Source organism: Pleurodeles waltl, chromosome 1_2 (assembly GCF_031143425.1).
Source record: "Pleurodeles waltl isolate 20211129_DDA chromosome 1_2, aPleWal1.hap1.20221129, whole genome shotgun sequence".
NCBI lineage: Eukaryota > Metazoa > Chordata > Amphibia > Caudata > Salamandridae > Pleurodeles > Pleurodeles waltl.
The window spans coordinates 592,676,343-592,702,451 of record NC_090437.1 but is presented as its reverse complement, the minus strand read 5'-3'; the positions used below and the strand labels follow the sequence as shown (position 1 = coordinate 592,702,451).

Genomic DNA, 26,109 nt, shown 5'->3' with positions numbered 1-26,109 from the left:
TTTTGTGCGTGCATGCGTCTATGTATGAATATTTGGTAGTTAATTTTGTGAATGGATTTGTGTGTGTGCGCATGTGAGCGAATGCATGGGTATGGCTGTGTGTGTGCCTGTGTGTCCAGTCCACCCCCATCCCTACTAAAATTACCGGCCTCCACTGTCAGAGATAGTCCGTACCCCATTTGTATCCTGTGGTACATTACCACCTCAAAGATTTTATCATTCCCACAGCTATCTTTGTTACCATCCTTTGTATAATACAGTCTTGTATATTGCTTATGTTTAACAGTGGCAGGAAAGAGTAGTGCCGCTGGCCCATTTGGCCCTTGCCCATTTCTGCCATGGCATGTGGTATATTTGTTCTGAGAATTAGAATACCTTTGTGGAAATACTTTATCAAGGGCTAATGCTACTCAAACACTCACTGTCCCAAGTATTTATCACAACGCATTGCAATGAAAAACTCTTTCAGGTGCATGTATATTGCTAAGATGGCTGCAGTCAATTTTGGTTGTTTCATGCATTATGCGAGGTAATGCTTCTAGATGGAATATATGACGTATTCTATTACAACTTTCTGGTAGTCACCGTTTCAAATCAAACATGCATGTAGAATTCAGTGATAGGGTTATTTACCAACCTGAGAAACCACGAGCAGCTATTTTCAGCCATAACTCTTGCAGACCATTGTGTTGAGTGGTCTTGAGAACGGGAATTACCAGCCATGTGTGCAAATTCTGGAACATTCAAGTTTATGCCACAAATTGTAGAAGACTGTAACCTTGGTCGACAAGAAGTCCTCAGCTCCTTCTTGTGTCCTTTGGATTTCTGTCAGCACGTGCATATACTCCAGCTTTCCCTGATTTCCAGGAGTTTTTGCATGGTCTTCTATTGAAATTTAAAGATGTGCAGGGAATAAGGTTTGTAAAGATTATACTTTTATTGTAATGGGGCATTAGCAGTGGTGAAAGTTTTTTTTTTCTTTGAATCCAGTGTTATCTCACTTTTTGGAGCTCTTGGCGCAACCAGGATGGTAAAGGCTGGCCTAGCCGATGCAGTAATTTCGATAGTTGGACATTGTGATCACGATAATAGCTTGAAAGGAAAGATTTTGACTGAAATGAGAAAAAAAACCAAATCACAATGGTAATATACACATTCTGGAAGCTAATCAGGACATGTACGGGCTTACAAACAAAAGAATATAGTAGATGACATTATAAAATCAAACATTAGCCAGTGGAAAATATAAACAAATTCACTGCCCAAAATATATTTCTATGGACATGTTCATGAAACCATTTTCTGAAACAAAAATATCCTCTAGCACATTACACTTCCTCAAATACACATTATTATTCTTCAGATACATAGTGAACATTCTCTAGGTATTGCAGATTTATCACTAGAAGATTCCTCTGTCAGGGCATGCTTATGTTGGAAACAACATTCCAGTTCCAGAGGGTGTTCAAGTGTATTTTGTGGGTTCTCTTCCCCTCCATTAGTAGAGAATCAACATTGAGGGTGTGGTGCACCATGTAGCAGGCTGCAGACGCCGGTGCCCCTGTTATACCCCAACTGCAACACTGGGTCATCTTTTTTCACTCCTTTTATGCGTAGGTGAAAGTGCAACTATCTACCCGTCAGTTAAAAGTGTTCAAAGTCTGAATCCAGAGAGGGGCGAGGCAATGCCACCCCAAAATCCTCCGACTCCAAAGGGAGTTCACACAGACCCTATTGGAATGCTAGGAAAATCCAGTGCTTCAAAAGGAATGCTGGCCTTTAGAGGCCCTGCTAGACGGGAAGGCCAGATAGGCTGTAATGGATGAAATGAAGCAATAATACAGAAAAGGCTCTAATAGTTCTAGATCTGCTAGATGTGGCTTGACCTGGCTGATTTGAGGTGACTACATCTGGGAAATGAACCACTGAAGGGACTTGTACTATACAGTTAAACTTAGACTGAAACCTAGAAGCAGGAGAAAGTCTTCTCTCGCACTTGCTGTGAGTCCTAGAGAGGATACTAGATCATCCTTATTGTATAACCAATGAAAGCGTTAGCTCAACGTCATGATGAAGTAGATCATTGGTAAGATACTAAATAAAGACAAGAACCTCCTTATCTGAGGTTTCTTCTTCCATCTTCATGATAAACTCAAGAGTACAACACTTTTGAGTAGGAGAAAGAAAAGCAAACACTTGAGTCAAAAGGAAAATATATCTTAAAAGTAGATCTGCCTTTGCACCATTTTACATTAATCAAGATAAATCAGGAAAGAATAAAGTAGCTCAGGATGAGGGGGTGGAGTTATAATTCTACTATTTGATACAGTTGAACTCCATATTGGCTAAATTCGTGGGCATTGTTGACTCTAGAGGAAATCTCCTCTGATGATGCCTTTGATCCGAAAGTGATTTCAGAATTGTACAAGTCTTATATGGTTCGGAATCAGACATTGACTCAGCAAAAACTAATCAAAGACTTTCAGAAATTGGCTGCTACCCTTCAAGAGACTGTATGGAACCTATTTAACAAAATAAAGTTTCAGAAACCCTTCTAATCTTATGAGGTTTGTCATGCATCTGAGAAATGTGTTCTTTGCAAGCTCCTCAGTAATGACTAATTTGTTCTTTTCCTTGTTCACTGTAAGTTTTTTTCAAAAAGTTTAAATTCCATTCTTCTTTTAGCATAATTTATTTAATACATCTTATGAAGTAATGACTGCATATGAGGTGATTTGATTTTACGGAATATTTGTGTCCTTTCCTATCCCTGGAAAAGATCTAAAAACAGTGGTTCAGTCATTAGCGCTATTGCGAAATGATTTTATAGATCTCTCACTACTAGGAATCCATAAAAACAGGCCTATACATTTAAAGGTAGACTACCTAGTTGTACATATCTAACCTCTGGCCCCCAAAAGTTCCATCATATTATTCAAGATTTAAAAGCATTAGATGGTCTTTCCCTTGATGCCAACTGATCCTTCCAGACTGGTTGTCTGACTTACAATGGTGGCACACAAAAATCTTCCCAAATATACGGCCTAAAAATAATCATATCTAAGGAAACCACTCTATCCGGATAACCAAAAGTTGGGGAGTACAAACTCTTCTAGCAATAATTTACAGGTTTTCTCCCAGGTTACCTCGATCTCCCTCTGTAGTTTTCACTATAAGTAACTCAAGTCATTCTTGTTCAAACACTTCTTAAACTCAATTCACCCACTGTCCAAATATTCCTGACCACACACACTCCAGGGTTTACACAGAAGCCACTTGTAGGGGTAAACGTGATGCTGCTGAACTCCATATTCTCAATGAAAATGAATTTGCAAAGTCCCTGCTAATTATACCATACAAGTAGATATATCATGCACTGAACATTTTCATATGCTATGTTGATGATCCAGATACTCAAATGCATTAATCTTTTATCAGCTTTGATTGCTACCTTTGGTCCTACTTACATAATAATGTAAAGTGGTGAATGTAACAATAGATCATAACGGCTGCATTGCATCAGATTTTCTTTTTTGAAAAATATATGCAATTGTAGATAAAAAAATATTAAAGTGTAAGTTGTTAAAATGTCCAGTGCTTTATGACCTTGCGTCTAGTCTGTGCCATACAAAGTAACAAATGTGTTTAAGGAAAAACACCTGTCGTGCAGGAGATATGAGTTCTAATGCATGTAGAACAATAACTTTTATTTCTGAACACGTCACTTCAGCTCCCAGAGCCTCAAACTGTAAATGTGTGTAAAACAACATTCATTTAGCGGTATTCTTCTTAGTACCATATACAGTGCCACTATCATCAGATCATGTTTTATGCAATAGTTGTCAACTAGGCATCATCCGCGTTCAGCACAAAACCAGCACAACAGCTTGTGTGTGAGATGTTCCTGCAAAAATGTTCTGTGAAAAGTGTTTATCTGTTCCTTGAAGATATTTTTCACTATACAAAATACCTAAAATAAAGTTATTCAGTAATATATAAAACTATACTAATTTGCGATCGTTTCATAAGATAGTTTGTAAGCATGCTTTATATAAGTGGGATGTATTTTATTTTAAGTTGCATCATAAGACACCAGTGCACAGTATGGCATATTGTGGGGTTTGCTGGAGCATCATTATTTTTTAATAAATCAGAATCCCTAGTGGTGTGGGGGTTGGGGTGGGAGGAGTGGATAGTTGTTTTGTTTTGCTTTTCTTTTTCATAAGATAGTGTTTGTATGAATACAGACTAAAAGTTGTTTGCTGAAAAGTGTTGTTAGTTTTATACCAAAAGAATTCAGTGAAAAGTGAGCAAAGGAAATTTAAGTGGGGCAAAATAAACCTTTGAGGGCCTGTAGCCTAAAAGGTGGGGAATTAGAAAATAAGGTTTATGTATGAGGGTTGCCTTTTCTGTGTGTTCACTCTGGGTTCTCTGTCTTTTTCTGTACCCTATCTGTGCTGGTATTATGACTCTGTGAACGGTGACACTTCTGACACTAAAATATTGCTGTCAAAATTGGTCTCACCCATTTGGTCTATTTATCTTTCCTAGAAGGCCCAGGTGGATGGCACAGAAATTTAACTAGAAGTATGGAAGTTAAATGTCATTAGTTTCCTGAAACAGACACTTGTGTTTTCCAAATTTATGGCTTTTTCATAAAAGAAAATAGATCAGATATGGAGAAAAGAAAGGAGGGGCTTATTAACTGGGGTCAGATGAGTACAGGTGGGGTGTTGCATATTGTTAGAAATGGGACCTCTAGTTGGCAGTGGTTTGCACCCTATCCAAGTAGGGACCCTCACTCTAGTTACGGTAAGGGAGTCACACAGCTAAGATAACTCCTGTTCACCCTCTTGGTAGCTTGGCCTGAGCAGTCAGGCTTATCTCAGAGGCAATGTGTAAAGTATTTGTACACACATACCCTTAGTAACACAGTGAAAACACCACAAAAGTACTCCACACCAGTTTAGAAAGATAGTCAATATTTATCTGAATAAAACAAGACAAAACAACAAACATCAAACAAAGATATGAATTTTCAAAGATTAAATCTTAGTATAGCTCTTAGAAACACAACAGCTCCAACTGGAGCTATCACGCTGTCTTGACTGAGTTGTTACCAAGAGTTGGATGCCACTCGCGAGGGAGGCCTGTCAAGGAGTCGCACGGACCCCAGGTACAGTATCTTGGAAAGCGATGAGGAAACAAAGATGTTGCATGGAGTTGGGAAGTGAGGCGTTGCTGGAGCTTGTACGGCATCAGGTCCTTACTGCTACTGCTCGAGGCGAACAGGTGAATACTGACCTCATAAGAACAATATATACCAATCGAAAAAGAAATATAAACCACAATATTTGTATATATAAAAACACCAAATTATAATAACAGAAGTCTTGGTATAACCAGACAGAAAATGGGGAGGCGGGTAACTACTGTATCCACCTGAAAAAGCATCACCGAAGTTTAGCAAACTTGGTCTTCTGATGGATACAACTACCTGTGGAATCCTCACCTTATGAATAGAATCCCAAAGCAGTCCCGCACTCGGAGGTGGGTGCCTGACCGGTCAAACCTAGAAATCCTGCAAAACAGAACATGCAAAATGGCCGTCCCTCCTAACTTTGTGAACGTGTGGAGGGAAGCCCAAGTTGCGGCCTTACAAATTTCAGCAACTGGGACACCTCTAGTCAATGCCGAAGTGGCAGACTTAGCCCTGGTGAAATGGGCCCCAAAACCCTCAGGAGGAACCTTCTTTGCTAGTGAATAACAAATATTTATGCAAAGAATGACACACCTGCAAAGGGTTCTCTTGTGGATGGCCTTGCCCTTCATCTTGTCCACATATCAAACGAAGAGTTGATCATCAGCTCAAAAGTTACTTGTCCTCTTAATGTAGAAACTCAGAGTCCTTCTTGGATCCAAGCGATGAAGTCTTTCCTCCTCCTTTGATGGATGAGGAAGAGGGTAAAAGGATGAGAGTGTTATAGACTGGCCCATATGAAAGGGAGTGACTACTTTAGGAAGGAAAGCCACCCTGGTTCTCAGTCCCACCTTGTCAGCATGAAAGGTTGTAAAAGGAGGTTTCACAATAAGAGCCTGAAGCTCACTCACTCGCCTAGCTGACGTGATAGCTGTTAAGAAAACTGTTTTTAAAATTAAAAGCCTCAATGGGCAAGAATGCATAGGCTCAAACGGTGAACCCATTAAAAAACTCAGAACCAAATTCAAATCCCACTGAGGCATGACAAATGGAGTGGGAGGAAACTTGTTAGTCAAACCTTTCAGGAACCTAATAACTATAGGGGACTTAGATAAGGAAGGCTGATCAGGAAGGCAAAGAAAGGCTGATAGCGCTGACAAATAGCCCTTCACTGTCAACATTGCACTACCCTTCTGTGCCAAGGAAAGAGCAAAAAGCAAAATATCAGACAAATGGGACTTCATGCGATTAATTTGTCTCTTTCCACACCAAGCAAAACATTTTGCCCATCTGCCGGCATAGACAGTCTTAGTGGAGTGTTGCCTGGCCGATAAGATAACATCCACCACTTCTGGAGGGAAAGAAAAGGAACTCAGATTGCCCCGTTCAATCTCCAGGCATGTAGGTGCAGGCTCTGGAGGTGGGAGTGTAGAACCTGCCTCTGCGACTGCGAGAGGAGGTCTACCCTGTAAGGGAGATGGAATGGAAGGCACAGTGAGAGTTGGAGAAGGTCTGTGTACCACACCCTTCTTGGCCAATCCGGGACTATTAAAATGACTTGAGGACGATCTTGGCAAATCTTCCTCAGAACCCGAGGAATCAAGGGTATGGGGGAAACGCGTAAAGCAAGTGGTCGCACCAAGATATGCGTGCACCAGATACTGGAGGCTACAGAACGACTGGCAGTGTGGGTTCCCCTGAGGGGCAAACAGGAAATCCCCACATCCGGAAGATGTGAAGACCCAGGCATGGATGGAGACACCACTAATGATCGGCCGAGAAATGCCGACTGAAACTGTCTGCATCTACGTTGAGAACTCCGGCCAGATGGTTTTCTACTATCACATCCGATTGTCCTGTGCCCAGGACCAGAGCCACAGAGCCTCTCTGCAGAGAAGGCACGACCCTACTCTTCCCTGCTTATTGATGTAGCACATCGCAGGAGTTTTGTCCGTCAAGACTTGAACTGACTGACCACGAAGGGACGGGAGGAAAGCCGTGAGAGCCAGACGTATTGCCCGTAATTCTAACAGATTGATGTGAAACATCTGTTCCACTGGAGACCAATGACCTTTGATCTCCAGGTCCCCTGATGAGCTCCCCACCCTAGAGTGCAAGCATCCGTTATGACTGTGGCCACCGGAGGTGGTAGGCAAAACGGCCTTCCTTGGGAAAGGTTGCCACCATAGCCCACCATCGCAGAGCCACAGCAGCGTCTCTGGAGATCATTATCGACTCCTCGAGATCCCTTTTGTGTTGAAACCACTGCTTGCGGGAGCACCACTGGAGAGCCCTCATGTGCCAACGTGCAGAAGTAACCAACAGAAGAAGTGAACAGACCGAGCAGACGTAGGACCTTGAGGACTGGAACAGCCACTCCATTCTGAAACATTGAAATCAACGCCTGAATGTCCTGAATCCTCTGAGGTGGAGGGTTGGCCGGATTCACTGTTGTGTCCAGTACTGCCCTTATGAGCAGGAGGCGCTGAGAGGGCTCCAGGTGAGATTTGGGCACATTTACTGTAAAGTCCAGGTTGAACAACAACTGGGTTGTCACTTGCAAGTGATGCAGCACGAGCTCTGGGGACCCGGCTCTGATCAGCCAATCGTCCAGGTAAGGGAATACAGATACTCCCTTCCTTCTGAGGTCCGCCGCAACCACTGCCATTACCTTCATGAAGACTCGAGGTGCGCAAGTAAGACCAAAAGAAAGGACCTCAAACTGGTAGCGTTGCGACCCTACCACAAACCGGAGATACTTCCTGTACGACTTCAGAATGGGGATATGAAAATAAGCATCCTGCAAGTCGACAGACACTATCCAGTCTTCCTTGTTCAATGCAAGAAGCACCTGTGCTAGAGTCAGCATTTTGAACTTCTCCTGTTTGTGGAACCAATTCAAAATCCTTAGATCCAGGATAGGCCTCAATCGTCCGTCCTTCTTGGGAATCAGGAAATACCTCGAACAGCATCCCTGACCCTTTTCCTGCTCTGGAACCAACTCCAGTGCACCCTTTAACAAAAGGACTTGCCCCTCCTGCTGAAGCAACAGGAGATAATCTTCCATACAAAACAAATGACCGGGAGGGATGGGAGGGGGAAACTCTAAAAAGGAAGGGCATAATCTTTCCCCACGATATTCAGCACCCAAGCATCTGATGTGATTAACTCCCACCTGTGGAGAAAATGAAATTGGCTTCCCACTACAGGGGAAGTATGATACAAGATGGAGAGAAAACTAGGGCTGCTTTCCTTGATGGGTTCCCCCAGAGGAATAGGATGAGGCTCTTCGCGTTCTCACCCTCCCCCGCCCTTTATAATACCTATAGAGAGAGCATTGGCAGGCTGCTGCATGCTGGACTGTGGCCTCCCACAAAAAGAGGACCCATGGCCAAAACCCCTGAACCTCCGAAAAGATCTAAGGGGTGTGGACGTTGAAGCATGGAGTCCCAAGGAATTTGCAGTAGACCTGCTGTTTTTAAAACGCTCCAAAGCTGAGTCGGCTTTGGACCCAAACATCTTCTCGCCATCAAACGTCAGGTCCAACAGAGTTGTTTGAACATCCTTGGAGAAGCTAGGAGACCTGAGCCACACATGCCTCCTGGTCGCCACTGAAGTGCCCATTGCCTTGGCAACCGAATCTGCCGTATCCAAACCAGACTGAATAACCTGTTTGGTTACCTGCTTGACTGTCCACTGGGAGTTCATCAAACTGCCCCTGCACATTCTGAGGCAAGCTTGGCATAATAGCTCTTGCAGCGTCCATCAGGGCATGAATATACCTCCCCAGCACACAGGTAGCATAGACAGACTTCTAGGCCATACTGCACAAGGAGAAGCTGTCGCGTAGGCTCTCATTATTCTAATGAGACTACTGGATTTTGAGCAGCAGAATCGCCCACGGTGTAGGAGACTAAGTCTAACCCATTGCGGGTGACACCTGTGGCTCCAATCCGGGTTTTGCTCCGGCTAACTAGGAGTGCCTCATCTCTACCCAAGGATAGTGACGACTGGGCAGCCGAGCGCATGACATACTTGGCTTCTCAGGGAAGTGTTGGTCACTCAGGTCTCATCTGGTTCTCTCACTTACAATTCAGTCTCATATATAAATGACAAACAAAAGCAGTATATGTTTCAATAATGAGTTTGTTAAAACGACTGCATCTTAGATAGCAAAGCATGAACTGCAATAACCAGGACAACACAACATGACAGTATTAAAATTGTGACGAGAAGAGTGAAGCATAAAAACAAAGCTATCATATTGTCACTATTATTGATCGACTAATTCCTACCTAGGTTATAATCGAGCACAGCATGTTAAGCTCCAATTCTGCCCTTCAGGTTCCCCTGGGAAGACATCAACCCCCATACCTGAGCAAAGGCCTGCGGTCTGCACTATCATCTGTAGCGAAGCATTCAGTAATCAGCATACAGTTGTGGTTCCCTGGCTGGAATCTCCCTCTGATGTGTAAGGGACAAGGAAGTGTTTATATAATAACACAGCTGATATTCTAAGAAAATGTCCCTACGTGAGGATGTGTATTTTCTACGAATGTTGGAGACTAAACTTCTACCACGTTCACCGGCAATGTACCGAACTGTATCCTTGAAGGAAGCACAGAGTGATCAAGAATGTCTTGTTTGAGAACAGAGTGCTTGCCTAGGCAAAAACAGTTAGATAGGTGAAAAATAAAACGAGACCATAAAACTGGTTATTGCACGAAGCCAAATAAAATATATCTAGGTTAGAGTGCAGAGCGGCCTAGTGTGTTAAAATAACGTTCATGGAGCTATAACTAAAATGGCTACACAACAAAGCCCTTCTTTGCCATTTGCGCCATTCGCTTAGACTCTCTATCTGATGGAGTAGCAGAGAACGAACCAGGTGCAGACCGGCAGAACAAGAGGCTTGCACCACCAAGCTCTCAGGTGTTGGATGCTGAGATAGAAACTGCGGATCCCCTGGAGCAACTCTGTACCTCCTAGCCACAGTCTTGGAAACCGCTGGAGTCATGACAGGCTTCCTCCAAGTGTCTAGAATGGGCTCAGTAAGGGCATCATTAAAAGGGAGGAGGAGTTCAGAAGACGTAGCGGAAGGATGCAACACCTCAGTCAGAATGTTCGTCTTCGCCTCCGATGCTGGTAAAGGAAGGTCTATAAACTCAGCAGCCTTTCTTATCATGCTGTGGTAAGATACTGCCTCCGCTGTGAGCTCTCCAGGGGATGAAAAATCCTATTCAGGGGATGTATACAGGCCACATGAAGAGTCCAGGCACTTAAATTCACCCATAGGCTCAGGAATCTCCCCTTCCTCCAACAGCTGTTCCTGATACTCCTGCTGGCCTCCAAACCCAGCGTCAACAGAGAATTAGCCGACATCGATGACGCTGGTTTCAAAGAAGAGGGACGCTCCAGCGGAGGAGAGGGTGGAGAGACACTGCGGCCCGATCTGGATCCATCCGGCACCAGCATCAACTCCATCGGCACCGTCGGCAACATCATCCGGGGTGACAATGTCATCGGTGCCGAACCAGCACCTTCACCTGGATACAAGGGTACAAACGGGCCTGTTTGTGTGGCACCGGCGAACCCAGCATGAAATCTAATGGACCCGTGGGACCAGCCGGTGCACTAGCAGGGGCCATAGCTCTGTTGACAATGCTAAACATAGCATTGAGGAACACTGATGGATCTGCTCCTGGAGTCGGGAAGGCAGGAAACCTCTGCTCCTCCTGAGGTGCTTGAATCGAATCCTAAGCCTGCACACCCGACCCCTGAGCATGAGTGGACACAGGAGAAAAGTGAGCCGGAGAGCTCGCCGGGGACTCGAAGATCTCTATCAACGTTGGCGCCGGAAAAGCCTGTGGACTCTGAGGCTGAGGAGTCACAGTTGGACTGACCTCCCACGCCGTATGGCGCCGTCTCAGAGGGGACTGAGACCGATCCCTGGAAGAACAGTGTCGAGAATCATGCCAGCGCCTCTTCTTTTGCGACCTCGAGGACTTATGCAAAGATGAATCTCTCGCCTTAGATCTTCGATGACCCTTATGCTCCTTCTTAGCTTTTGCCAATAAGAGCTTAGCCTCTCTCTCCTTCAAAACCTTCGGGTTCATCCTCTGGCAGGACACACACCCCTCCACGTCGTGGTCCGAGCTCAGGTACCCCAAGCAGTTCTCATGAGGATCCATAACCGACATGTGACCCTCGCACTCATAACAAGGCTTAAAGCCCAATTTTCTCAGTGGAGACATTGTAACTCAACAACAACTCCTCAAAACAGTAACTGTTCGAGAGCCAGGAAAAAAACTTTAGCGTCGAAGGCGCAGAAAAAAGGGAACTGACGTCAGCACGCTGGCGAGGACGTCTTATTGCAATGATGACGTCAGACGGAGTCGCGTGCGGAGCTGCGCAATTGTGATGTCCTTGTTGAGGTGGAGAGCTAGGAAGAAAATTTCCGTTGAATGCTGGTGCATTGGGAGAATTCATAAGGTGAGGAATACACAGGTAGTTCTATCCATCAGAAATCTTGTGTTAAGTAGTGTCTTCTGGACGACAATAAATGATCAAATAACCTTTGTTGCAGCGACAAAGGCAAGAGAACAGAAAGATTACTTATGAAAATGTACTTACTTGCCCGTATTTGGTCCCATTTCATACTTTAGGGGGCTAAAGTCTTGCTACATACTAGATATATCATACATAGTGGAGCAAGTACTGATCAAGCTATCTTGTTCACTGATCAGGTAAAGTCAGGTGCTCCATCCTATCCTTGTCCGTCCAAGATCATCGAAGCAGACACTACGAGCATTGCTCCAGTCTTAAGGGATTTGTTAAACATCACCATAATGACATTCTTTTAGCGAAAAGTGGCGGGGTCTGTAAGATGCTTAATGAGCGTAACTGCTGTGCCTACATACCCGACAATAGTAATGAGATTAGAAGTATGCTTACTAACCTAACAAGAGATAGTGCAGACTTGAAGGAACTGAAGGAACAAGGAGTTTGGGAAAAGGTTGGAAAAGGACTTGCTAGTGTGGGAAGGTGGTTTAGTAGTCTTTGGCATTGGTTACTGGGAAAATTAATACAGGGAATAGTGATTATTCTGGCTTGTTTATTTGGACTATGGTTATCGTGCAAAATTAGCAACAGGATTAAAGCAAATTTGGCAAAACATAAAGAGAGGAGGGAAGAAAAAGAAGAGGGAGAAAATGTTCAGAGCAAAATATGAAAAGGCAAAAAAAAGGAAGAAATTGAGATGGAGATAAAGAAGTGAAAAAGGTTGTTAAAGGAAGGAATTGTGTGATGACAAGAGTCATCAGAGGAGGGATTGTTGGAGTGTAGCTTTTATAATCAAAATTAACATGAACTGCTTGCAAAATAATGTGTAATGAAGCTGCATAGAAAACGCACTAATATGTTTCTAATGTACACACTTGAAATGTGCCCACGGGGAGTGGCCACCAATGTATACGATGATTGATGAAATTGACCAATAATGAATTATTAATGTACTAATGTATGATTCTGTTTTAGCATTAAGAGTTACATGTTAAGGTTTTGCTGAATAAATCATTAGGCCTTAGTTAGCAAGAGTCTGGGCCTAGCTGCCTGGTCTCATATTAAATGTGTTTTTCTAACGTGCAATGTGCTGTCTTCCTGAAGGACATAAGGCTGTACTTTTCCAGAAGTTAGAGATGTGTGTAGCCATAGTAAATTATTTCTCATGAGACCCGACTTGCTCAAGGAGACATTCTTGTTGAATGCAACAGTGTAATTCGCAACAGGTACAAGGTCGCCTGAACTGGTAAAGACAATGGAGCTACTGACTGAAGTCGTGCATGTAAGTTTTGCTACCAGCAATCTCACCCGATGAAGACGTAAATCACAGGAGCCAATGAACTGTATGAGAACTGTCTTAGGTGAAAATTCTAGTAAGGTGACCACTCAACCATTGGATAGAGATAGTGCTGCACCAAATACAGATCAATGGGAAATTAGAGGCTTGTCTGGCAAATTCAATTTAACGTTGTGTCACAAGGAGACATCAGCCATTAGAGGGACACCCTTGTTGTTACTCTAGCATTCCGTCTTTACCTTTGCTGCTTTGATTCTTCAAACCATCCTCACCTTGTCTTGCCCGATATCCATTTCTTGACCTCCTTAAGAGGGAAGAACTTTCTGCCCTGGTTTCTGAGACTTTGCTGTTCTATCCTGGCAGATGGCGGATCGACTACTGTCCTGAGGACGAAGACTGACTCTGTATGCTGACCCATTACGGAGGGTAACTATATGATAATGAAATTGTAATTGTATGCTTGCCTTTCCTTTCTAGGTACCAACTGCTTTTGACAGAGACCATAGTTAGATGTTTTCCAAATTTGTGTTACTAAATTGTTTTGCATGAAGCCCAACATGCTGATGCTAATTTGAGGTTAGTCGAGGAGTTCACTAATATTGGGTGCAAAAAGACAAAATGACGGAATCTTTGCTGTGTTGAGTAGATGCGCTAATGATACTCTGCTAAATAGATACATGTTGACGCTGTGTTTTGTTCTAATGTTTATAATCTTCACTTTGCTCAAATCGTATTCAAGTTGCCACATTATAACACTGTTGATGTGTTTTCTGGTGTTGAGACTAATAAACTTGCTAATAGAGTGTAATCAATAGGGAATAAATATCATAAAACTTACTAAATTTTGTGTGGTTATTCATGGCTTAAAGGTCATGGTGAGTTTGGATTTATATTAATGTCATTAACTAATTTGATTAATTTGCTGTTGTGAATATTGATGGGACTATAGATCTATTGATTGACATGCTGGACAGAGATCTCGTCTTAAGGTGTCTCCAATCAGGGTCAAAAGGTTCATTGGCCTAAAACGAGTCCCAGAGTAAGTAAATTACCTAGGGCGGGACGCGTTAACAGAGCCATTAAAGATAAAGGAAGCAGGGCAATGGTGGGCCTATTGGACCTATCTGCCACATTTAGTATGGTCAGCCATAGTGTTTTGCTGGACTGTTTATCAAACATTGGTATTAATGGAAATGCCTTAAAACTTATCTCCTCCTTCCTAAGTGATAGGCAGCAGTTTGTAACCCTTAGGGATTGTCATTCCAAGGCTTTTACCCTTCCATGGGGGGTTCCACCGGGCTCTTTCACTTAGCCCCACACTGTTTAATATCCACGTGGCCCCGCTGGTAAAACTAATCCACTCTTAACGCTTTGTCTTCATAGCCTACGCTGATGACACGAAAAGTAGAGACGTTGCTGTTAGATCCAACAAATGTATGAATGCAATTGTACAGTGGATGACCTCTGATTGGCAGAAATTGAACTTAGACAAAACAGAAGTCCTTATTTGTGGTAAGGACTCCACTTTTTGGGGGCATTCCTGGTGGCCTCAAGCTCTGGGCTCTCCTCCAGGGCCTATCTCCATGGTAAGAAACCTTGGAGTAATATTTGATTCTGATTTATCTTTTTCTGCCAAAATCAATCGAATCACATCTTCCTGTTTTTTATTGCCCAGGTCTTTAAAAAAAGGACTACCTTTTTTAATTTTTCAGCTCCATAAAACTATAGTAGTTGCCCTGGTTTTATCCAGAATCGATTACTGTAATGCCCTTTATATGGGCAGTCGACAAATAATTTTAAAGAAGCTTCACACACTACAAAATGCAGCCGCTCGGCTTTTAAAAAATACAGTTCTGTGACTCTCGCCCTTACTGAATTACACTGGCTCCCAGTTAAAAAGCACTTTATAAAATGTACTCATTTACTTACTCATTCATTCATTCAAATAATTTCAAACGGCATTTTAAAGCCTGCTCTATATGCCATAATTACCGTTGCGGAAATGGCAAAAATCTCCCAGTGCAAAAACATGATTCTTTCCTCCTTCTTCACATAGCCATGGAGGACAACATTTTCCTTTTTAATGCTAGTTTGAAATTGCCTAGTTTTTTTTGGGGGGGGGTGAAGCTTAGTAATTCTGGCATGGGGGGGTCCTCTCATTCCCAATAGTCTTTTCCAATAACTTTTGCTTAAGTGGATTTACTACAGAGTGTATAATCCAAGAAACATAGAAGGTGACTTCCGCCTTTCGCATTTCTCCCAAAGTTTTGGTATGCGTGGGTAGCGGAAACTGTCATCAGTGCTGGTGTATTGGGATGCACCACTATGACAGTGCTACACTGATTTCCATGGCACTTTGATGGATGTTTTACACACAGTTTCACTGCTTGGAATATTCATTGCTTTCACATTTATCTAGTCAACAGTCTGGAGACCAGCAGAGCCTGTTGAATAATTAATTATGTGTTGAACGTTTAATCCTTCCTTTGCCCCAACTGTTCCCTCTTCCCCTTCTGCTATTCTTCTTATTTAGTATATGCCTGTCCTGAGATTTCCTTGTGTGCTTCCTAAGCCCAAGGGACCTGACAAACTGCAGATCCTTTGCCCCTCAAGGATACCCCTGGCCTTTCCTGAGTTTGGATAGACTCTCCTCTGCTCGCCATAGCCCTATAGAATTGAAGGGGCTTAGCCCCACTCGAACCACTTTGCATAGGCACTGGCTGGGAAAGCATTATAGTATTTTGGGGGAACTCAAGTAATGTTGACCTCTACCCACCTCGCCTTACGCCACCTACTTTGTGCTAAGCCTTGACTGTCCTTGAGCGTCAATGGGAGGGTCTAGGAAGCTTTATTTCCACCCCAGAGTATCAAGCACCAAAAGCCTCGCCTTTCGTACTGCTTCCTAGAACAAAAACAAGATCCACTATAAATGTTAATATGTTCTTCCACATTGTGTTCCTTCGCAGAAATACGTATCCAAAATACGACGGCATTATACTTCCTTTCTGTGAGGAAGGCCTGGGCGCATTTTTTCAGAGGTTTGAAATGAATGTTACAATTCTTTCCGCCTGGAAGACGTTTGATTGTAACATGGAGGCTTTTTAGTCCGTATTTTCATTATTGATTTGATCCTCACCTCTTAATTCGCCTGTGGTGTGTAAAACGATACCTCACTTGCTGACAGGAGGACAGTTATTTGCGACTGATTGATGGCAGGCTCGAGCGTCCAACATTTCGTTGAGAACCTTGGCTGTTTTGAAAATGTAACGTCCCGGCTCCGGCAATAAATAACTGGTTCGCAGGTGGAGTTTATTTCTGGAAAAGAAGCCTTGAAACCCATTGATTGTTTGAGGGCTTCGTTGACATCTGATCGTCTTTTGTGGTGATTGCTCACTTTAGGGCGGTGCCGCTGACCTTTGTTTCCGGAGTCAAGGCAAGTCCATCTCATTACTCGTATTGCTTCAGTAGATCACTCGTCATCTCTAATCTGATTTACAGACATTCCCACGGACGCGAAGTGGGCTGCACTTACGGCTGTAGGGTAGTGTTTGTTGGTACCAGTACTAACAATTACATTATTACACCACAACTGCGCAGAGAATGAAGCTTCCTAATTTGGGCATACACTTATGTTTGATTTTAGGCTTGAAAACAGTATGGCGAGGAGGAGGTAATGCCTTGATTACCCACTAGTAATACATAACGGGTCAATGGGAAAAACCCTTTGCTACATCTGGCCCAACGTTATTCCAATTCAGTCTTCCTCGGCTCAGGCCTTACTGCCCGCGCATCTGGCCCAGGTGCAGAATTAAGGATTTGATGTTTGCAGTTTGCTACAGTGACAGTCAACACATAAAGGGTAATGAGATGTCGGTATATATTCAAAGATTTACACTACCTTGGGTATGTGGTGCACTTCCTCTGGATAACAGAAAACTTCCTCTGGCACATATTACACTTCTTGGGGACACGATACAGTACCTCAGAAATGTAGTCAACTCCCCTAGACAATGCAAGATTTTTTTTTTCCAGGTAGTTTTGAAAAAAACATCTTTGGGAATGCCTTACATTTCTCAGCAACAGATTACTCTTCCTTGGGCATACCCTGAAATGTTCAGGCTCAGATTATGCTTCCTCGGGCATATATCATAAGTGTGATGTACAATCCAGTTTATCCTTCAGATATCGCACCTTTCCAAGTGAAGTGAAGGGGAGCAAGAATGCATCCTTGCTTGACACCACATCTACAACTAATTTACCACAACCCCTTTTTTAGTAGAGAATGAGTACTTTCTATAATAGGAATCTGAATATTTAAACCTTCAACCTTTTCCTATAAGAGGAATTGCAATTCTTTATCCTTCAAGTGTTTGCTACACGAATATATCACAATTATTTATGCTTCAAATGTTTGTCTTAGTCCACATCTGTGTAAAATGATGAAGGCACAATATTGTGGAAAATACTTTTTCAGCAAGTGGCCCACCACAATCACTACCACCAAGTGTTATGGAAGGCTTTTGGCCTGGCCCCATTTGTCTTATAGGATGGCCTTTTAAAAGTATCCTTGCAAAATATTACTTATTAGATTCAGCATGGCAATCAGACTGCCATCTTCCAGAATAAGAGGAGCATGAGGCTTCTTTTCTAAAGACATTTGTCATAACTAGTCAATTTGTAGCTGTAAGGATACTTGCTTTAGAATTTATAAAGTTCCCGTAACAGCCCCTTGGACACTACTTTACTAGGACAACTTTCACTGAGCAGTAGAGCCTCAAAATCTTTCTACACGCTCTTTGTATATTCAAAAGCATGCTTCTTTCTTACCAAGCTGCCCCAGGAAACCACTTCAGGTATATTCTCTCCTTGAGTGTAGAGGCGGCCCCCCCGCTATGGTGGAAAAGCGTCACCCCACTTCCAAAAAGCAGAAACATAAAGGGATAATAAAAGTATTCTATTATCCCTTTATTTTTCCACCTTCATAGGGTGGGGCGGGGTCAGCCTCCTCCAAGTCAAGTAAAGGAGGAGTCGTATATCTGCTTTTAAGTGCGCATGTCAGTTTGGACAACTGTCTTGTATAGCTCTTGTAAAGGCAGGACATGGTTTTGTCGAATGTGAAATCCTCTTTTGTGGGGTTCCTAGATCCTAGGATTTATTTTGGTACAAACTCAGCATTACTCATTTAAATGTATCTAAATATTTTTTCAGTCTGGTTTGTATGCTGAATTTTAATTTCATTGCTGTAGTATTTTCTCCATCTTCTCCCCCACACTTTGAAGTCTTTTTTCATAGTATTAGTTGAGACTTGAACCAAGGAGCAGAAGGACAGTTTCTTTTTTGCTGTATCTGCTGGATTGGGGGACCACTAAAAGAAGCAGATAACCATTCATGTATTAGTTTACATTAGTTTACATCTCATATGGTAGTCAAAGAATACACAGGCTTGACCAAAAAATTGACTGCAATTCAACCTGGTCTACCTAGCTCTTGTCAGTTGTCATCTGTCCCTTCTAAAGATTGTTATTTTGCCATAATATGAAAATAGCCAAATAATGCAGCAATTAATTTAGATGGTTAGGAACTGGAATGAGCCCCAGATTTGGCTCTCTGTTCACATCCTTTCTTTTCAGTGTCACATTATAGGCCACTTACATTACAGTAAGAAAATTTGTTTATCAAGTTTTTTTCAATTTTATGCTTATGCTCATTGGGATTTCTTACACAAATTCTCATTTATTTGTCTTTAGTAAATGTCAGACTTGGCGATATCACCTGAAGTTCATCCTCGTCTACTTAGGAATTTGTCCCAGTATTATCATTTGCTTTAAACAGAACAACATTTAAGGAGGACCTGTATTACTCTCATACATTTAATGAGGGCATTTCTTTAGTGAATACAAACTAAAAACACAATATATCTGTATTTAGTAATGTTGCAGCAAGATGGGCTTGAAAGTTTCAATTGGACTAGGAGGTTAATCAAACAGCACACCCTTCAGTAATTGTCTGCAGTTAGGGTGTTTTTGTAGCTTTAATGCAACCTAAGGTGAATTCAGATTAACGCTCTGTAACTTCTTTTAAACATGGGGGGAGCAAGCAAGCTGGCTTTTTCAGACCTCAGATGTATGACTAGGCAAATTAGATTTACTTATCTAGATAGAAAGGATAGGTGTCAAAGACCTGGAAATGTCTTTCACACCACTGAAACATGAAAACAGCCTTCAAAATCAGCCAGTGCAGAGCACCTTTGAATAGAAGAGGTCTTGTTGCCTCAGTCCCTATTCAAGTTTCATTGATGAATCCAAGGCTAGCTGTCCACTGTTGTCTCCAGAAGATTATCAAAAATAATTCTGCAACAATGCAATTTGGAATTTGTTGCTAACTTATAATCATTGATTTATCATCAAAAGATATAAAAATGAACAACTTCTTGAGGAAGTTGATAAAATATTGCTATCTAAATTAAGGTGAGGCTCTAGACCAAAATCACAGTTTATCCACCCTTCCAGATTAAATCAATCTATACCTAGGCATGTTCTCAAAAAGTTATGGAAGGGCTCTCCCAATTCCACGGAGTCTCTCTTGTGGTCATACAAATAATCTTGGTATTTTCAGTACTGAGTTGCAATAGCTTCCAGACCTCAATCATGGGCAATTCCTTGGTAAGACATTTGTAATGCGCTATATACCCATATATGTCACATATATTTGCATGCCTCAGTGTAGACTAACCATTATAAGCTTCTGTTGCTCATTTAGTTCGAATAACTGCCCATCAGGCCCAATTTTATCCTCCGTAGCTCAAGGTACTGGTTGTCCATTTGATTACATAGCCCATTTGAATGGGACATGTTGTTTAACTGGTTCTGTGCCCTCCCCACCCCCCCTGTGACATCAGCGCGCAAGCGCGCACTGATTTGTCACAGGGGCCTCCCCCATCGCGCTGGAAGCTCTGCTTCCAGTGCAGTTGAAAGAGAAATGCAAAGCATTTCTCTTTCAATCACGTGGGGGAGGCCCGGAGGGGCTTCAAAGGGAAGGAAATGTATTTCCTTTCCTTTGAAGTCTCTCCCAGGGTTTCAAAAGCCGGATTGCTTGCAATCCGGCTTTTGAAACCCCACTAGACACCAGGGATTTTTTTTTCTTTTCAGAAAGTGACAAAAGGGAGCGACCCCTTGGGCAAGGGTCGCTCCCAGGGGGGGGGGGGGCATTTTTCGTGAAGGCCTTTTCTGCCCATCGGCCTATTATTAGGCCGATCTGCCCCCAGGGGGGGCAGAAACCTCTAGGCACCAGGGATCATTTTTTTGTTGTTATGTTTTTTTTTTTTTTAGGTGGGGACCGATCCCTTAGGCAAGGGTCGCTCCCCTGGGGGGCAAATTGTATTTAGACCATGTCTTCCACCCTTGGAGGCAGATTGGCCGATTTTAGGTCAATCTGCCCCCAAGGGGGCAGAAACCACTAGGCACCGGGGATTTGTTTTTTGGCGCCAATGTCACGCAGGGGGAGCGACCCCGTAGGCAAGGGTCGCTCCGGGTGGGGTGGGGGTTGGGTGGGCAAATTTATTTTAGGCCATTTCTGCCCCCCCTGGGGCAGATCGGCCTATTATTAGGCCAATCTGCCCCCAGGGGGGTCAGAAACCTCTAGGCGCCAGGGCACATTTTTTTTGGTGTTTTTTTTTTTGTTTGTTTGTTTTTTTAGAGATGGGGAGTGACCCATCAGGCAAGGGTCGCTGCCCTGGGGGGCAAATTGTATTTAGACCATTTCTGCCCATTTCATTTTTTGTTTGTTTGTTTTTTTAGAGATGGGGAGCGATCCATTAGGCAAGGGTCGCTCCCCTGGTGGGCAAATTGTATTTAGACCATTTCTAGCCCCCTTGGGGGCAGATTGGCCGATTTTAGGTCAATCTGCACCCAAGGGGGCAGAAACCACTAGGCACCGGGGATTTGTTTTTTGGCGCCAATGTCACGCAGGGGGAGCGACCCCGTAGGCAAGGGTCGCTCCCGGGGGGGGTGGGGGTTGGGGTGGCAAATTTATTTTAGGGGCAGAAGGGGGCAGAAACTTCTAGGCGCCAGGGCAAATTTTTTTTGTGTGTTTTTTTTTTGTTTGTTTGTTTTTTTAGAGATGGGGAGCGATGAATTAGGCAAAGGTCGCTCCCCTGGGGGGCAAATTGTAGTTAGACCATTTCTAGCCCCCTTGGGGGCAGATTGGCCGATTTTAGGTCAATCTGCACCCAAGGGGGCAGAAACCACTAGGCACCGGGGATTTGTTTTTTGGCGCCAATGTCACGCAGGGGGAGCGACCCCGTAGGCAAGGGTCACTCCCGGGGGGGGGTGAGGGTTGGGGGGGCAAATTTATTTTAGGGGGGCAGATCGGCCTATTATTAGGCCGATCTGCCCCCGGGGGGGGGGGTCAGAAACCTCTAGGCGCCAGGGCAAATTTTTTGGGGTGTTTTTTTTTCGTTTTTTTTTTTTTTTAGAGATGGGGAGCGATCCTTTAGGCAAGGGTCGCTCCCCTGGGGGGCAAATTGTATTTAGACCATGTCTGCCACCCTTGGGGGCAGATTGGCCGATTTTAGGTCAATCTGCCCCCAAGGGGGCAGAAACCACTAGGCACCGGGGATTTGTTTTTTGGCGCCAATGTCACGCAGGGGGAGCGACCCCGTAGGAAAGGGTCGCTCCCAGGGGGGGTGGGGGTTGGGGTGGCAAATTTATTTTAGGGGCAGAAGGGGGCAGAAACCTCTAGGCGCCAGGGCAAATTTTTTTTGTGTGTTTTTTTTTTTGTTTGTTTGGTTTTTTAGAGATGGGGAGCGATCAATTAGGCAAAGGTCGCTCCCCTGGGGGGGCAAATTGTATTTAGACCATTCCTAGCCCCCTTGGGGGCAGATTGGCCGATTTTAGGTCAATCTGCACCCAAGGGGGCAGAAACCACTAGGCAACGGGGATTTGTTTTTTGGCGCCAATGTCACGCAGGGGGAGCGACCCCGTAGGCAAGGGTCGCTCCCGGGGGGGGGTGGGGGTTGGGGGGGGCAAATTTATTTTAGGGGGGCAGATCGGCCTATTATTAGGCCGATCTGCCCCCAGGGGAGGGGGGGTCAGAAACCTCTAGGCGCCAGGGCAAATTTTTTGGGGTGTTTTTTTTTCGTTTGTTTGTTTTTTTAGAGATGGGGAGCGACCCATCAGGCAAGGGTCGCTGCCCTGGGGGGCAAATTGTATTTAGACCATTTCTGCCCCCCTTGGAGGCAGATTGGCCGATTTTAGGTCAATCTGCCCCCAAGGGGGCAGAAACCACTAGGCACTGGGGATTTGTTTTTTGGCGCCAATGTCACGCAGGGGGAGCGACCCCGTAGGCAAGGGTCGCTCCCGGGTATGGGGGGTTTGGGGGGGGCCGCAAATTTATTTTAGGGCATTTCTGCCCCCCCGGGGCCGGCTGAGCCACAGAAGTGAGGTACCATTTTTATCGAGAGACTTAGGGGAACGCTGGGTGGAAGGAAAATTGTGGCTCCTCTCAGATTCCAGAACTTTCTGTCACTGAAATGAGAGGAAAAAGTGTTTTTGGGCCAAATTTTGATGTTTGCAAAGGATTCTGGGTAACATAACCTGGTCAGAGCCCCGCAAGTCACCCCATCTTGGATTCCCCTGGGTTTCTAGTTTTCAAAAATGCGCTGGTTTGCTAGGTTTCCCCAGGTGCCGGCTGAGCTGCAGGCCAAAATCCACAGGTAGGCACTGTTTTCTATGAAAGAATTTGATGTGTCCACGTTGTGTTTTGGGCCATTTCCTTTTGTGGGTGCTAGTCCTACCCACACAAGTGAGGTATCATTTTTATCAGGAGACTTGGGGGAACGCTTGGTGGAAGGAAATTTGTGGCTCCTCTCCGATTCCAGAACTTTCTGTCACCAAAATGTGAGGAACATGTGTTTTTTTAGCCAACTTATGAGGTTTGCAAAGGATTCTGGGTAACAGAACCTGGTCAGAGCCCCACAAGTCACCCCATCTTGGATTCCCCTAGGTCTCTAGTTTTCAGAAATGCACAGGTTTGGTAGGTTTCCCTAGGTGCCGGCTGAGCTAGAGGCCAAAATCTACAGGTAGGCACTTTGCAAAAAACAGCTCTGTTTTTTGTCAAAAAATGGGATGTGTCCACGTTGTGCTTTGGGGCATTTCCTGTCGCGGGCGCTAGGCCTACCCACACAAGTGAGGTATCATTTTTATCGAGAGACTTGGGGGAACGCTGGGTGGAAGGAAATTTGTGGCTCCTCTCAGATTCCAGAACTTTCTGCCACAGAAATGTGAGGAACATGTGTTTTTTTAGCCAAATTTTGAGGTTTGCAAAGGATTCTGGGTAACAGAACCTGGTCAGAGCCCCACAAGTCACCCCATCTTGGATTCCCCTAGGTCTCTAGTTTTCAGAAATGCACAGGTTTGGTAGGTTTCCCTAGGTGCCGATTGAGCTAGAGGCCAAAATCTACAGGTAGGCACTTTGCAAAAAACAGCTCTGTTTTCTTTCAAAAAATGGGATGTGTCCACGTTGCATTTTGGGGCATTTCCTGTCGCGGGCGCTAGGCCTACCCACACAAGTGAGGTATCATTTTTATCGGGAGACTTGGGGGAACGCTGGGTGGAAGGAAATTTGTGCCTCCTCTCAGATTCCAGAACTTTCTGCCACAGAAATGTGAGGAACATGTGTTTTTTTTAGCCAAATTTTGAGGTTTGCAAAAGATTCTGGGTAACAGAACCTGGTCAGAGCCCCACAAGTCACCCCATCTTGGATTCCCCTAGGTCTCTAGTTTTCAAAAATGCACAGCTCTGTTTTCTTTAAAAAAAATGGGATGTGTCCACGTTGCGTTTTGGGGCGTTTCCTGTCGCGGGCGCTAGGCCTACCCACACAAGTGAGGTATCATTTTTATCGGGAGACTTGGGGGAACATAGATTAGCAAAACAAGTGTTATTGCCCCTTGTCTTTCTCTACATTTTTTCCTTCCAAATATAGGAGAGTGTGTAAAAAAGACATCTATTTGAGAAATGCCCTGTAATTCACATGCTAGTATGGTCACCCTGGAATTCAGAGATGTGCAAATAACCACTGCTCCTCAACACCTTATCTTGTGCCCTTTTTGGAAATACAAAGGTTTTCTTGATAGCTATTTTTTACTCTTTATATTTCAGCAAATGAATTGCTGTATACCCGGTATAGAATGAAAACGCACTGCCGGGTGCAGCTCATTTATTGGCTCTGGGTACCTAGGGTTCTTGATAAACCTACAAGCCCTATATATCCCCGCAACCAGAGGAGTCCAGCAGACGTAACGGTATATTGCTTTCGATAATCTGACATTGCAGGAAAAAGTTACAGAGTAAAACGTAGAGAATAATTGATGTTTTTTTCACCTCAATTTCAATATTGTTCTTTTTCAGTTGTTATTTTCTGTAAGAAACCCTTGTAGGATCTACACAAATGACCCCTTGCTGAATTCAGAATTTTGTTTACTTTTCAGAAATGTTTAGGTTTCTGGGATCCAGCATTGGTTTCATGCTCATTTCTGTCACTGACTGGAAGGAGGCTGAAAGCACAAAAAATTGTAAAAATGGGGTATGTCCCAGTAAAATGCCAAATTTGTGTTGAAAAATTGGGTTTTCTGATTCAAGTCTGCCTGTTCCCGAAAGCTGGGAAGCTGGTGAGTTTAGCACCGCAAACCCTTTGTTGATGCCATTTTCAGGGGAAAAACCACAAGCCTTCTTCTGCAGCCACTTTTTCCAATTTTTTTGAAAAAAACGAAATTTTCACTGTATTGTGGCTCATTTCTTGGCCTCCTTCAGGGGAACCCACAAAGTCTGGGTACCTCTAGAATCCCTAGGATGTTGGAAAAAAAGGACGCAAATTTGGCTTGGTTAGCTTATGTGGACAAAAAGTTATGAGGGCCTAAGCGCAAACTTCCCCAAATAGGCAAAAAAAGGCCTGGCACAGGAGGGGGAAAAGGCCTGGCAGCGAAGGGGTTAAGAAGCAGAAAGCCAGAGAAATGTTCTGGCTCTGGTAGAGAAACACTTGGGTTGGAGAGAATGATTTACCTTATGAAAATTTGCACACATTTAGAATGCTCAACATATACATTTTCCTAGGACCCACAGTGGCCAAGATGTATTTCTATACCAGTTTCAGAGCTGCTTATATTCAAGGCACAAGACTTGATCTTGGACAGCAGAGAGTAGTAGATATGATATTTTTACATATGATGTGACAGCTGAGGTAAAATATTTTACTCCACCAACTCTGCTGGAGTATGTGACACAACAATGGGGTGCAGGGTAGCAGGCCAATATGGTTTCAGATTTGAATCTACAATCCATTTTTTCAAGCAATTATGGAAAAAACCTTTCTCGATGCAGAGGTTTATAATGTGTGAATGAGTGGGCTAGTGTTTTAATGCATCTCAATTAACAGACAGTCAGGGGATCATTACGACTTCGGTGGGCGGCGGAGGCCGCCCGTCAAAGTCCCGCGTCGGGATGACAGCCTCTGCGGCCATCCCTCCGTGGGCCCTATTACGAGTTACCTGTTGGGCCGGCAGGTGAAAAACAGCATTTCTACCAACCGGCCCAGTGGTAAACTTACCACAACATTGACGCTGGCTCATAATTGAGCCTGCAGCAATGTTGTGGTGCGTTGGGTGTGACAGCACCTGCTGCGCTTTTCACTGCTCATAATTCAGGCAGTAAAAAGTGCGATGGGGCTGTCCATGGGGCCCCTACACTGCCCATGCCAAGGGCATAGGCAGTGGAGGGGCCCCCATGGGTCCCCTAACTCCCCCTTCCCGCCAGCCTTTGCATGGCAGTCCGACCACCATGCAAAGGTTGTCGGAAAGGGGACTCATAATCCATAGGGCAGAGCTGCTTGCAGAGCTGCCCTGGTGGATTACGAACGCCGAGACCACCAGACTGTCGACTGGCAGCAACCTGGCAGTGCCAGTGGTTGGACTGAGGCGGCTCCGTCACGGTCGTAATGTGGCGATTGTACCGCCACTATGGCAGCAGTCCACCCGGCACCGCGAGTGTAACGGTCTTAA

The 26,109-nt window shown here is 44.1% G+C and overlaps 1 protein-coding gene across 1 annotated transcript in view; it reads right to left on the bottom strand.

The window, feature by feature from the left end:
• The window catches only part of NDST4 (N-deacetylase and N-sulfotransferase 4), a 1,173,706-nt gene that overhangs the window by 30,835 nt on the left and 1,116,762 nt on the right, over nucleotides 1-26,109 (bottom strand). Inside the window, exon 14 of the mRNA XM_069234161.1 lies at nucleotides 638-1,112. Within this exon, the coding sequence (XP_069090262.1) occupies nucleotides 993-1,112 (120 nt within the window). The 3' untranslated portion in view covers nucleotides 638-992. The remainder of the gene's footprint in view (nucleotides 1-637; nucleotides 1,113-26,109) is intronic.